This window comes from Balaenoptera ricei, chromosome 11 (assembly GCF_028023285.1).
Source record: "Balaenoptera ricei isolate mBalRic1 chromosome 11, mBalRic1.hap2, whole genome shotgun sequence".
Taxonomy (NCBI): Eukaryota; Metazoa; Chordata; class Mammalia; order Artiodactyla; family Balaenopteridae; genus Balaenoptera; species Balaenoptera ricei.
Window position 1 is genome coordinate 67,075,426 of NC_082649.1, and position 14,360 is coordinate 67,089,785.

Below are 14,360 nucleotides of genomic sequence, written 5' to 3' on the forward strand. Positions count from 1 at the left end.
CCCAAGAGTCCCGCAGGCCGGCTGAGTCCAGGAGCTACCCCAGGCCTCACAACTACATGGTCATTCCTCCAGAAAACTGTACAAGAATCTCCTTCTTGGCCTGTGGCCCCTCTATTGCTTTGGCCCATGATATTTCCGGCTGTGTTCTCACCACCTCCCACACTGGCCCCCCCAGCCTGGTGTCTGATCCACAGCGCTGGACAGGGAGCCACTGGGGGTCAAATCAGAAGAGACTTCCTGAGGCTGTGGGAGCCAAGAGGAGGAGGTGCCATTTCTGGTTGGAGGTCAGGGAAGCCTTCCCCAGGAAGGGCAGCGCAAGCAGAGGGATCAGGCGCAGAGACGGGGAAGAGCAGGGGGCTCAGCGCTGTCTGAGTGGTTGCGGTGGATGGGGCAGCCTGACACCTGAGGCCTGCAGGGCAGGGGCTGAGGGCAGCAGGGAGCATCAAGACCCAGACCCTGACACCCCTGCCTCAAGGCAGCGGGGGAAATGGCCACATCAGTGCTTGGCGTGAGCCCCTAGACAATGGTGTGGAGGGCAGACAGTGGTCTGGGGAGAGCCTGGAACCAGAGAAGGTGGAGTCCGGAGGCTGTGGCTACGCTTGAGAGGAGAGAAGACGGTGGTAGGAGCTGGGCCGGGCTGGTGGGAGGCCAGAGGGAGTGTCCTCAGGAGGAAGAAGGAGCAGGTGGGGCTCCCAGGCTTTCAGCTCAGGGCTCTTGCGGCGGCACCCAGCCAACAGCAGCCAACAGCCCAGTGCGGACAACCAGGGGCACTCATGGGAGTCTTGAGCTCAGAGATACAGACCAGTGATGTGTGTCCTTGATAACTGGTATCTTGAGAAGGGGTTTGGCCAGGAGTGTGTGAGGACTGGGAGGAGAAGCAGCCCGGATGCACCTGTGCCAGCCCTGCCTCTTCGGAGGAGGGTCCTTGGAGGAGACCGAGCAGGAGCCACGGGGGAGGCAGGAGGGCACCCAGGAGAGGGGCATCAGGGGAGAACTGGTCAAGGGCCATTTCAGGAGGACAGAGGGGTCCCCAGAGTCTGTATAGTCGAAGACAAGGCTTGAGTGTGAATTTGGATCCAGTGAGGACTGGCCAGCCTGCAGTGGCCTGGAGTGTGAGAGACGGCAGTGGATTGGGGTCCCAGTGCAGATGACCCCTCCCATGCTTGGTTGAGGAGGGGTCAGGGGAACAGGCCATGTCTGGTGGGGACCTGTGAAGAACTATTTGACCCAGAAAACAGTGTGGATGAATCCAGGACAGGAGACAGATGCAGCCAAGCCCCTGACTGGCGGAGGGCTGGACCCAAGGACAGGAAGGTGGAGGTTGAAGTCTGCCTAGGGACAGGCTGGGCGGGTAAGACTCTAGTAGGGGTTGGTGCTGTCATCCATTCATCCAACGTTAACTGAGTGCCGCTTGGGTTCCAGACAGTGCCTGGAGTTGGAGGTTGGTGCCGAATACACTCCTTTACCCTATTCCTGCGGAGGCCAGAGTGAGGAGGCAGAGGGGACGTAAGACAGAGCCTGGTCCTCCCTCTCCTGAAGGACTCAACGCTCTTGAGCAACCCTGCCTTTGACACTCCCCATGGGCCCCAGGAGAGGCCAAGATGTTGTCAGGGAGATGGAGAAACCATTTCTTCACCTTCGCAGGAGGCTTCCCGCTCCCACTGCCCAGCAATCCCGTGAGGCAACAGCAGGGGCTGAGGCAAGTCCAGCTCACAGCCGGGGAGGAGATCAGGGATGGGGCAGGTCAGGGAGACGTGTGGTTGGGCCATTGCATCAGGCCCAGGAGGGACATAAAGGACGGTCCTGCATGCTGGGAGGAGACCGACTTGGGGACCATGGAGACTCAGAGGGCCAGCCTCGCCCTGGGGCGGTGGCCACTGTGGCTACTGCTGCTGGGACTAGTGGTGCCCTCGGCCAGCGCCCAGGCCCTCAGCTACAGGGAAGCTGTGCTCCGTGCTGTGGATCGCCTCAACGAGCGGTCCTCAGAAGCTAATCTCTACCGCCTCCTGGAGCTGGACCCACCTCCCAAGGCCGTGAGTCAGGAGGGGCCTGGGGAGGGGGCTGTCTCCCGCCAGCCCTGGCCACACTGTCACCCCCTCTGCTCCGGCTGTACCTCCTGTCAGGAAGGCACTTCTCCCTCTAGGTGGGCTCCCACCTCTTCCAGGAAACCTTCCCAGAGCTGGGTCCCCTCCCAGCACGAGGCCTCCTGCCTTAGCATCTCTACTGTGGGAACAGGCGCCCTGTACACCCTGTTCGGGCTTAAGGGCCTTCTGTGAGCTCCAGGGATAGAGGGTGGTCACTGGCTCTGAGATGTCACTACCCTGTTTTGAGTCCCCTCTGCACTTCTTTGTTCCCTACTTGGGAGGGCTCTGCTCAGCCTGGAGGTTCCAGTGACAAGATCTCTCCCTGCAGGCAGCCCCTGACTTCCCTCAGCCCCTCAGAGGTGCAGGTGTTCTCATCAGAGCTGGTGTGAGATCCACTCCTGCTCTCTGTGTGCCCACGAGGCCAGGAGTGGGCTCTGCCCCCTTCCCCTGTGCACCCAGCACCAAGCCCAGGGCCAGGCACACAGGAGGGGCTGGAGAGGCTGCCGTCTAGGTGGGGGGCAGTGAGATAGATCAGAGAAGGAAGCATGAGTCTGAGCTCAGTCTGCTTACTATGATCCTTGACCAGGATGGTGACCCGGACACCCCGAAGCCTGTAAGCTTCACAGTGAAGGAGACCGTGTGCCCCAGCACGACCCAGCAGCCCCCGGAGCAGTGTGACTTCAAGGAGAATGGGGTGAGGCTGGGGCCTGGGGGCACTGGCGGATGCTTCCCAGGGATGTGAACAGGGGGCTTCTGGGAAGATTTCCAGCCCCTGTGTTGAGTTTGGGAGGTGATGACTCAAGGGTTCCAGTTTGACCTCGAGCCTCCCTTTCCAGCTGGTGAAACAGTGTGTGGGGACAGTCACCCTGGACCAGTCCAAGGACCAATTTGACATAAACTGTAATGAGGTGAGTGGCCCCTTCTGTGTTGTGGAGCTGATAATGGGATGGGTTGTGGAACATCCTTTGGACCAAATACCCGCTGCCCCTTCGAGGGCAGAGAAAGGCCCTCCTACCCTGGTCCCTCCCTCACCCGAGCCCCAGGTCTCCAGGACGGGCTCTGCCATCCCTTAGAGCAGTGGTTCTCTAAGTGGGGTCCCCACCCGGGAACCTGACAGAAAGGCAGATTCCCAGGCCCCACTCAGACCTCCTGAATCAGACTCTGGGCTGGGGCCCAGCCATTTGCATTTTCACAAGGCCTCCAGGAGATTCTGACTGTGCTGAATTCTGAGAGGCACTGACTAGAATAATGGGCTTTCAGCTCCTGCTCCCATCCAGCTTTGCTGGGATGGGTTTGTGATCCTGGGAAGACCCTTGCCATCTGTGGGCCTCAGTTTCCCCATATGTCTGTGGCTGTAAGGATTCAACCACATGCTCCAAAGGTCACAGCTTACAGGTGAACAAGGCCCAGTGCTCCTGGTGTGTCTGTTAGGGGGTTGTTCATGTGGGGAGGGAGGGGCCTCGTGTTGACTCCTGCCTAGTCACAAAAGAAATAAATTTCGTTGTGGTTCACAGCTTCAGAGTGTCAGGAGAATTCGTTTCCGGCCTCCACGTTTGCCAAGGCCAAGGCCAAGGCCAAGGCCACACCCGCCAAGGTTCCCCTTTCCAAGGATTCCCGGAAAACGGTGAAGGATTGCCTGATGTCATACCCATTAAGGGCTTTTGGTGAACCCTGAGCCCAGGGAAGAGTCCTAAGGGTCTGATATGTTCTGGCTCAGACTTCTGGATGGTGAAAAATAAATTCTTGTGAAAACAACTTCCTCCAGGCTTCAATTTCAATTTTCTCGTTCTTACCACTTACTGGGACCAAGTCCTTACCTCTGGGATGCCTCCTCTGTGTGTGTGTGTGTGTGTGTGTGTGTGTGTGTGTGTGTGTGCGTGTGTGTGTGATCACTCCTGTAAACACAGTCATGGGTGAGGCAGCTGTTCCTTCCAGGCGGGCATGGGGAGAGGCAGCAGGGCCAAGAGGTCCAGCACAGCGTCTCCATTCTCGGGTCCCTCCCGTGCCCTTCACACGCCTCTGCCCTCCTCCTCCAACCCCCAGTAGGGACTTAAGGAGACCTGCTCTGTGTGCAGTGCTGGTGGGGATGCTGTCCCTGCTCACATGGAGGTGACGGTCCGGAGGGGCCAGGCATTTGTTAAACGCTCACAGAGACGCAGTTCAGTCTCAGGGCTAAGCCTACAGGTACAATGCCCATAGCGTTCCACTTCTCCTTGACAATCTGAAGTCTGGGAAAGCCTACCCCTCCTGGCTTTTCCTCTGGCATTGAGACACATCACTGTTTCTTCAGCTGGGTCTCAGATTTCTGTGGTGGGCTTGTGTGTAGGGATCACATGGTACAAAAATTTGCACCATTAAAAACAAGCATGCTGCTCATCTGGGTGAACAGCTCTGCATGAATGTGAGAGACACACAGAGTGACACACGGGTCACATCTCTGTGTGCCTGGGTGTTTCAGACACTGTGCACATCCTGTTCCCTCCCATTCTCTAGCTGACCTTTGCTCTGGGGCAGACTGGAAACATTGGGGAGTTTGAACCCAGGGAGCAGCCTCAACCAACCACTGGGGGGACTTAGTGGAAAAATACCTCCTCTTCCTCACTCCTTGGGGGGCCCACTCCCAGACGTGTCACACCTCCCCCTGAGGTCCCCAGCTGGCTTGAGCCCCTGTCGCCCACTTCTGTGACCTGTTCATTGACACGTCCTCTTCTGACTCGGGTCCTGCCCTGTCTCCCTTCTCTACATTCGTGCTGGAGCTTTCTGGAATCACCTCCCAAACAAACTACTTCCACTAAATGCTTGTCTTAGGTCTGCTTGTGGGCCAACCTGAACCAAGACAGAGATTCCCCTCTCTGAGAGGGACAGAGGACAGGATCTCACAGGGCATTTACTTTGTTACCTGTCAGGCTTGTCTCCTCTTGGTGAGCAGGTGGGGCTGATTTCAGGAAGGTTAGAGGAACCTCCTGCTTCTCACTCTACATCAACCCAAGTTGAGGGAGGAAACTTTACAGAGGACACCCAGGGGGCTGTGTTGTGTCTGTGCCAGAGGATACAGGCTTGCCAGTGCCAATTGTTAAATGGTCAGGATTTTTTTGAGCTCGTTGTTAAACTCTTGGTAGCTTGAAATTGGCCTTGGTGGAAGTATTTCCATCATGGAAATCAGCAAATGTTACCTATCATTTTTGTCATAGCTGGTACATCACTGCCCACCCTGAGAGAGGGATCACTCATCAGGATGCTATGGGGTCTGTGTTGATCACATCTGTTTCCAATTGTCCCTCATGATTGCCCTTCCTGCTTCCATGGCATCCCTTCTCTATCCTCAGCCCTGCCTTGTCCTTTTGAAATGAAGCAAGACCCTATGGTCCTTCCCCACCATGTCTTCCACTTGCCTTTTGCCTGTGAAAAAAGCTTTAGCCAGAGAAGAAGTTTATTCAAAGAAGTGAAAAAATGCAGAAAGAAAGGAAAACAGTTCAACAAGACCAAATAAAAATAGTTTAGTCATTCAGCAAATTCAAGGACCTTTCGTTCCTCCTCAAGGGCTATAGATAATGTTCTGAGCCATATCCTGTGAGCTGTTTTGTAGATACTGAAACCCCACCAGGTGGAAGAAGTTAACTACATGATGACCAGGCTGTAGCCATGACATAAGCTGCCACAATTCCAAGAACTGGCCTCAAAGAAATGGAAACTAAGCAGCCCTGGAACTGAAGATTAACTGTCTTAAAACAAGCAAGATGACACTGCTCAGATCACCACATGAGCAATTTCAAGATGAGTGTCAGAGTTGACCGTGCTATTTCTGCATGTAGCCTCCTCCCTCCGCTTATAAAAGCTCTTGCCCACTGATTGGCAGTGGAAGGGTCATTCAGCCTTTGGACAGGAGTCCCCCTACTCCCCTTACCACCTCTGAGCAAACGTTCCTTTCCACCAACCTAGTCTCTCTCTCTCTCTCTCTTTTTTTTTTTTTTTTTTTTTTGGTATAAACTTATTTATTTATTTATTTTATTTTTGGCTGCGTTGGGTCTTTGTTGCTGCGCGCGGGCTTTCTCCAATTGCGGCGAGCAGGGGCCACTCTTGGTTGCGGTGCGCAGGCTGCTCATCTCGGTGGCTTCTCTTGTTGCAGAGCACGGGCTCTAGGCGTGCGGGCTTCAGTAGTTGTGGCACCCGGGCCTTGTTGCTCTGTGACATGTGGCATCTTCCCGGACGAGGGCTCGAACCTGTGTTCCCTGCATTGGCAGGGGGATTCTTAACCACTGTGCCACCAGGGAAGTCCCCAACCTAGGCTCTTTATCAGCTTCAGAGCGGCGAGCAACCGGACCCCCTCTTAGTAACACTTTCATATTTTACATGGATGTTGGCCAGATGTCCCTTGCCAGGGACTAGGCCCTCAACATGCATACATGACAAATGATACCAGAAATGAAATGAATGGATGCTTACATTTCATTTCATCTGAGCCTGAGATTGGAAGTCTGCATGCCTTGCCAGAGCCTTCTAAAGTGATTGACTGGTGAGAGTATCATAGGACCACTTACCTGAGAAATCAAGTATCGGACCCTTTCGTGGATTCCCTGGAGCATCAAGTCATGGTACCCTGGCTTGTCAGTTCTCCTAACAGTAGACCTCTGGATGGTGAGTTCCATAGGCAAGTAATGCCCGCAGTTTTATAAGCATGGAATTGAGTGGACCCCAGCCCAGCATGGGGGAAAGGAGAGTGTTCCTAGGAGGAAACTGCTCAGGCGAAGTCACAGTGACTGGCACAGTAGAAGTGAGAAGTGACACTCAGTTCAGTGCTCAAGTGAGGCATGCAAGGGGTGGGTCAGTGTGGAAGTGGAGAGATGGACAAACCCAGGTACTAAGGGGCACTAGGGAACCAGTGATGATTTTAGCACGGGGAGAGCACATCCTTGTCCATCTTAGCCATCACCCTGGCTTCAGTGTGTGTGTGTGTGTGTGTGTGTGTGTGTCCACGAAGGGTGAATCATGAGGGGCCCAGCAAGGATGTGTCCCCCCAGGCAGTGGCCCAGGGGAGAGGAGGGAAGAAAGAATGGAAGGAGGGTTGCCCAAGAGGCTGGCAGAGTGTTGGGCTGACTGGGATGGAGTCACTGCAGAGACGATGAAGCAGGTTGATTCCCTGACAGGCTGGACAATGCGGGGGGTGGGTTCTGAGAACGTGATCACGGGCTGGTCAGAGTCCTGGTGTAGATATGAGATGAGTGTGGGGGGAGGTGACAGTTCAGTTTGACTACATTGGTTCTGAAATGCCAAGGGGTTGTTGGTCCCTGGGCGGGGCACTGGGCAGTAGGTGCTGTGAGTGCCCTGCCCAGATCCCCCTCACTGGGCGGCTGCCCCCCGTCCCCCAGCTGTTTGAAATGTACAATACGGATGCTAATGGCTCACAGGTGTCCCCTTCACAGCTGCCTTCACAGCCTCCCAGGAGATGCCTGGGGGGTTGTGTCCGCTCTGCCCTCAGCCTGTGGATGGGGACTGACTATGAGGGGACATCAAAGCCCAGCCCCCGCCTCAGTCAGTCCTAAAGCAGGGGTTCCAGGCTTTTGTGGGTGAGGCTGAAGCTCGTCTCAGGGTAGAACACGTCCCTGCTCAGCTCCTTCCTCTGCCCTATCTTGCTCCCCTCCGCCTCCCTCCTCCTGACAACACCCCTCGATAAATCAGATGCCTCTCACTTCCCAGCTGAGGCTCTGCTTCTAGGGAACGTGGCCTGTGATGGCGGTGGAGCTGTGCAGAGTTCATCCACTCGTTCCAGGTGGGTCAGGTGCGGGGCCTGATGTGCAGAGAAGAGAGACGAGCCCGAGGCGTCCAGGGTGGTGGTGCAGGAGGGGAGTGGGGTGGGCGTGGTGCTGTAAGCCAAGGGGCACTGAGGATTTTACAAAGTGGTCAGGGTAGGACAGGAGCCCACGAGGCCCAGGGAGTTGAAATACTGTATGTACATATCAAATGTGCACTAATGATAAGTGTACGTCTTGTGGAGTTTTTGCTGTATGTATACATTTTTGTAATGCACCTGGAGATCTTATCTCCCTTCCAGTTGCTACCCCTTCCCCATAACCATGACCCTGACTTTGAAACCTTTAGATTAGTGTTGTCAGAGTTTGAAACTCATAGAAAATTGAACTATAACATATATACTGTAGGGGCTTCCCCGGTGGCGCAGTGGTTAAGAATCCGCCTGGTAATGCAGGGGACACGGGTTCGAGCCTTGGTCCAGGAGGATCCCACATGCTGCGGAGCAACTAGGCCTGTGCGCCACAGCTACTGAGCCTCTGCTCTAGGGCCCGCGAGACACAACTACTGAAACCCGCATCCTAGAGCCCGTGCTCCGCAACAAGAGAGGCCACTGCACTGAGAAACCCACGCACCGCAACCAGAGAAAAGCCCGCATGCAGCAACGAGGACCCAACACAGCCAAAAATAAATAAAATAAAATAAAATAAATAAATTAAAAAAAAAAGAAATACTGCTCCAAATGTTCTCATGTAGACAGTGTTGCACACATGACGAACTATGTCTTAGAAATTTAATTTCTAGGGCAGAAATTGTAGTCAAAAACAAACAAACAAACAAAAACATATATACTGTATTGTGCACAATTTTTTCATGCAACATGTTTGTGAGAATCTACCATGTTTTTGTATGTATTACAGTTGGGCAAATTTTTATTGCTTAGTTAGTATTCCACTGTACGAATATACCAGAATATGTTTGCTTTCACTATTGATGGATATTTGTGGAGTTTACACATCATTCTTTTTAAATGGCTGCACTCTAGGACATAGAAAGGACAGAGCATTCCCACCGACACATGTCTGGAAGGTTTCCAGTCCCCAAGTAGGCAAAAAGAAGGTTAAGGATGCATCTTGCTTCCTTTGTCCTCATGCACATAAGTGAGCGTCCATGAGGGAGGCTCCTGAAAAGTGGGACTTCTTGGGGGGACACTGATAATGGCCTGCACTGTGCCAGGCTTGTCCAAGTGAGCATGTCCAGGGGGGTGGGTATGGAGTGGACGGCTGCTGTCCCCCTTTACCCCCAGGAGTTGGGGAAGGCTCTATGGAGACTGAGTCTCTGGACCTCACCTTGAACTTCGGATGGGAGGAATTTCTCCATGGGGGAGAGGAGGGCCTTCTGTGCAACTGTAAGAAATCTTCCATTTTACAGACAAAGAGAAGGAGGGGCAGCTGGTGAAAGTCTGGTTTAAGTTGACCTAGGTGGTCAGCAGGTTGGGCAGAGGCCAGAACCGGGGACCAGAAGCCAGGGCGCTCAGCCCTGGCCCTGCTCCTTCTCTTAACCACTCTGCTCTGTTTGCCTGGAAGTCCTGGGCTCTGGGGCCGGGATGAGGATGTGTCTAAACACAGGTGAGGCTGTGCTTTGTCGATTTGGGGGTTTTAAGTGCAGAGCATGATGGGGAAGGAAGGCTGGCTCAACCAGACTGGGCGGGGAAATAGAGGGGAGCTGGGAAAAGTGGGAGCCCCAGGTTGGGGACGAGGTGGTGACAACACTCTTGCAGCAGCCTCTGCAGGAGCCTCTGCTCCCATCTCTTGGCTGGTGTGTCCTCTGTTGGGTTAGGAGGGGGTGTGGGGAGAGTGCCCAGGGCCCAGCCTGACCATCTCAGGGCACAGCTACTGTGGCCGCGGAGATCCTCCCTCTCTTGATGCTGCTCCTTTATCCACCCCACCGCCCCCCGCTTCCCTCCCCCCCTGCTTCTCTCTCTCTCTCTCTAAGCAAGAGCCCAGAGAGAGAACTGCAGGAAAATGGAGCCATGTGGGTTTCTCTGAGGCCATTGGAGTTGGGTTCACTCTCCCTTACTGCTGAGAGTTCCACCAGAGCAGAGTATTTGCAAGGAAGTCACAGCTGGTGAGAGGCAAACCAAGAATTCAAACACACGTCTGCCTGACTCCAGAGTCTAAGGTCCTGGGTAGCCGTGGGGACGGCTTTCTGGCCTGTTGATACTAATAGCTGCTCTTTATGGAGCATCAGTTATAGGCCAGTTGCTCCCAAGGTCTTTCCCAGGGTTGACTCCTTTATCAGACCTTGTCCTTGAACAACCGGTTGCCTGTTCCCATGGAAGGATGGGGAAGGGGACCTCAGTCCTAAGGTTTAGGAAATGCAATGGTGCAGAGGCAAGAAAGCAAAGGGAGGATTACAGACACCCAGTAACCATGTGAATTGCTATTTATTTTCTACTGTAATCACCTTCTTCTCCTCCCTTGACTTGGGGAAAGGACACAAATTGACCAAGAGGCCCCTGGGGCAACACCTGGACTGTGAAACCAGGTTGCACAGAAGCCCAGCTCTCCTTCCTTCTCCAAGGCTGAGTGCGCAACCAGCGCCATCCATCCAGGCTGCCACCTTCTGAGGTGCCCTGGCCATGCCCCCAAGAGTCCCGCAGGCCGGCTGAGTCCAGGAGCTACCCCAGGCCTCACAACTACATGGTCATTCCTCCAGAAAACTGTACAAGAATCTCCTTCTTGGCCTGTGGCCCCTCTATTGCTTTGGCCCATGATATTTCCGGCTGTGTTCTCACCACCTCCCACACTGGCCCCCCCAGCCTGGTGTCTGATCCACAGCGCTGGACAGGGAGCCACTGGGGGTCAAATCAGAAGAGACTTCCTGAGGCTGTGGGAGCCAAGAGGAGGAGGTGCCATTTCTGGTTGGAGGTCAGGGAAGCCTTCCCCAGGAAGGGCAGCGCAAGCAGAGGGATCAGGCGCAGAGACGGGGAAGAGCAGGGGGCTCAGCGCTGTCTGAGTGGTTGCGGTGGATGGGGCAGCCTGACACCTGAGGCCTGCAGGGCAGGGGCTGAGGGCAGCAGGGAGCATCAAGACCCAGACCCTGACGCCCCTGCCTCAAGGCAGCGGGGGAAATGGCCACATCAGTGCTTAGCGTGAGCCCCTAGACAATGGTGTGGAGGGCGGACAATGGTCTGGGGAGAGCCTGGAACCAGAGAAGGTGGAGTCCGGAGGCTGTGGCTACGCTTGAGAGGAGAGAAGACGGTGGTAGGAGCTGGGCCGGGCTGGTGGGAGGCCAGAGGGAGTGTCCTCAGGAGGAAGAAGGAGCAGGTGGGGCTCCCAGGCTTTCAGCTCAGGGCTCCTGCGGCGGCACCCAGCCAACAGCAGCCAACAGCCCAGTGCGGACAACCAGGGGCACTCATGGGAGTCTTGAGCTCAGAGATACAGACCAGTGATGTGTGTCCCTGATAACTGGTATCTTGAGAAGGGGTTTGGCCAGGAGTGTGTGAGGACTGGGAGGAGAAGCAGCCCGGATGCACCTGTGCCAGCCCTGCCTCTTCGGAGGAGGGTCCTTGGAGGAGACCGAGCAGGAGCCACGGGGGAGGCAGGAGGGCACCCAGGAGAGGGGCATCAGGGGAGAACTGGTCAAGGGCCATTTCAGGAGGACAGAGGGGTCCCCAGAGTCTGTATAGTCGAAGACAAGGCTTGAGTGTGAATTTGGATCCAGTGAGGACTGGCCAGCCTGCAGTGGCCTGGAGTGTGAGAGACGGCAGTGAATTGGGGTCCCAGTGCAGATGAGCCCTCCCATGCTTGGTTGAGGAGGGGTCAGGGGAACAGGCCATGTCTGGTGGGGACCTGTGAAGAACTATTTGACCCAGAAAACAGTGTGGATGAATCCAGGACAGGAGACAGATGCAGCCAAGCCCCTGACTGGCGGAGGGCTGGACCCAAGGACAGGAAGGTGGAGGTTGAAGTCTGCCTAGGGACAGGCTGGGCGGGTAAGACTCTAGTAGGGGTTGGTGCTGTCATCCATTCATCCAACGTTAACTGAGTGCCGCTTGGGTTCCAGACAGTGCCTGGAGTTGGAGGTTGGTGCCGAATACACTCCTTTACCCTATTCCTGCGGAGGCCAGAGTGAGGAGGCAGAGGGGACGTAAGACAGAGCCTGGTCCTCCCTCTCCTGGAGGACTCAACGCTCTCGTGCAACCCTGCCTTTGACACTCCCCATGGGCTCCAGGAGAGGCCAAGATGTTGTCAGGGAGATGGAGAAACCATTTCTTCACCTTCGCAGGAGGCTTCCCGCTCCCACTGCCCAGCAATCCCGTGAGGCAACAGCAGGGGCTGAGGCAAGTCCAGCTCACAGCCGGGGAGGAGATCAGGGATGGGGCAGGTCAGGGAGACGTGTGGTTGGGCCGTTGCATCAGGCCCAGGAAGGACATAAAGGACGGTCCTGCATGCTGGGAGGAGACCGACTTGGGGACCATGGAGACTCAGAGGGCCAGCCTCGCCCTGGGGCGGTGGCCACTGTGGCTACTGCTGCTGGGACTAGTGGTGCCCTCGGCCAGCGCCCAGGCCCTCAGCTACAGGGAAGCTGTGCTCCGTGCTGTGGATCGCCTCAACGAGCGGTCCTCAGAAGCTAATCTCTACCGCCTCCTGGAGCTGGACCCACTTCCCAAGGCCGTGAGTCAGGAGGGCCCTGGGGAGCGGGCTGTCTCCCGCCAGCCCTGGCCACACTGTCACCGCCTCTGCTCAGGCTGTACCTCCTGTCAGGAAGGCACTTCTCCCTCTAGGTGGGCTCCCACCTCTTCCAGGAAACCTTCCCAGAGCTGGGTCCCCTCCCAGCACGAGGCTTCCTGCCTTAGCATCTCTACTGTGGGAACAGGCGCCCTGTACACCCCTTTTGGGCCTAAGGGTTCTCTGGGAGCTCCAGGGATAGAGGGGGGTCACTGGCTCTGCCATGTGACTTCCCTGCTTTAAGTTCCCTCTTAACTCGGTGTCCCCCTACCCAGGAACGACTCTGCTCAGCCTGGAGGTGCCAGTGACAATATGTCTCCCTGCAGGTGGTCCCTGACTTGCCTCTGCCCCTCCGTGGGGAAGGTGTTCTCATCAGAGCTGGTCTGAGGTCCCCTCCTGCTCTCTGTGTGCCCACGAGGCCAGGAGTGGGCTCTGCCCCCTTCCCCTGTGCACCCAGCACCAAGCCCAGGGCCAGGCACACAGGAGGGGCTGGAGAGGCTGCCGTCTAGGTGGGGGCAGGGAGACAGATCAGAGAAGGAAGCATGAGCTCAGCTTAGTCACCCCACTTTGATCCTGGACCAGGACGAGGACCCGGACACCCCGAAGCCTGTAAGCTTCACGGTGAAGGAGACCGTGTGCCCCAGGACATCGCAGCAGCCCCCGGAGCAGTGTGACTTCAAGGAGAATGGGGTGAGGCTGGGGGCTGGGGGCACTGGCGGATGCTTCCCAGGGATGTGAACAGGGGGCTTCGGGGAAGATTTCCAGCCCCTGTGTTGAGTTTGGGAGGTGATGACTCAAGGGTTCCAGTTTGACCTCGAGCCTCCCTTTCCAGCTGGTGAAACAGTGTGTGGGGACAGTCACCCTGGACCAGTCCAAGGACCAATCTGACATAAACTGTAATGAGGTGAGTGGCCCCTTCTGTGTTGTGGAGCTGATAATGGGATGGGTTGTGGAACATCCTTTGGACCAAATACCCGCTGCCCCTTCGAGGGCAGAGAAAGGCCCTCCTACCCTGGTCCCTCCCTCACCCGAGCCCCAGGTCTCCAGGACGGGCTCTGCCATCCCTTAGAGCAGTGGTTCTCTAAGTGGGGTCCCCACCCGGAAACCTGACAGAAAGGCAGATTCCCAGGCCCCACTCAGGCCTCCTGAATCAGACTCTGGGCTGGGGCCCAGCCATTTGCATTTTCACAAGGCCTCCAGGAGATTCTGACTGTGCTGAATTCTGAGAGGCACTGACTAGAGTAATGTGCTTTCAGCCCCTGCTCCAGTCCAGCTTTGTTGGGATGGGCTTGTGATCCTGGGAAACCCCTTGCCATCTGTGGGCCCCAGTTTTCTCATCTGTCTGTGAGTTTAGGTATTCAACCACATGCTCCAAGTGTCACACTGGAAGTGAATTGGGGCCCCAAGCTTCCTGCAGTGGCCCAGGAATGGGGGTGTTCAGGTGGGGTGTGGTCCTGTCTTAATCTTGAGCCAGTCCCCAAAAGAAGTCTGTTTCCTCCTGGTTCACAGATTCAGAGTGCGCGGCTATTACGCTGGGTGTTTCGCTTGCTCCGGAGAGGCAGGGGAAGATAGGCAAAAAGACTGAGAGAATTGGTCAGAGAATCAAAGATATCTTTGGGATATTTCAGCCCAGTGAATAGTGCTAAGAATCAGCTTATCCTGGCTCAGACTTTTGGACTCTGAAAAATAAATTCTTCTGAAAACAATTTCCTACGCATTCAAATTCACTTATCTCCTCTCCTCCGTCTTACCAGGAAGAAGTCCTTAACTCTGAGAGTCCTCTTGGGTGTGGGTGTGT

At 55.6% G+C, this 14,360-nt stretch overlaps 2 protein-coding genes across 2 annotated transcripts; both read left to right on the top strand.

Annotated features, from left to right (window-relative positions):
- The first annotated feature begins 886 nt into the window (after positions 1-886).
- LOC132375324 (antibacterial protein PR-39-like) lies at positions 887-3,712 on the top strand. The gene is given in 6 exon segments (XM_059940588.1): positions 887-1,039; positions 1,540-1,639; positions 1,642-2,033; positions 2,671-2,778; positions 2,921-2,992; positions 3,599-3,712. Coding segments are annotated over 6 exon segments (939 nt in total).
- Positions 3,713-11,017: 7,305 nt separating this feature from the next.
- Positions 11,018-14,134, top strand: LOC132375325 (uncharacterized). The gene is given in 6 exon segments (XM_059940589.1): positions 11,018-11,158; positions 12,015-12,114; positions 12,117-12,508; positions 13,145-13,252; positions 13,395-13,466; positions 14,072-14,134. Coding segments are annotated over 6 exon segments (876 nt in total).
- Positions 14,135-14,360: the final 226 nt, after the last annotated feature.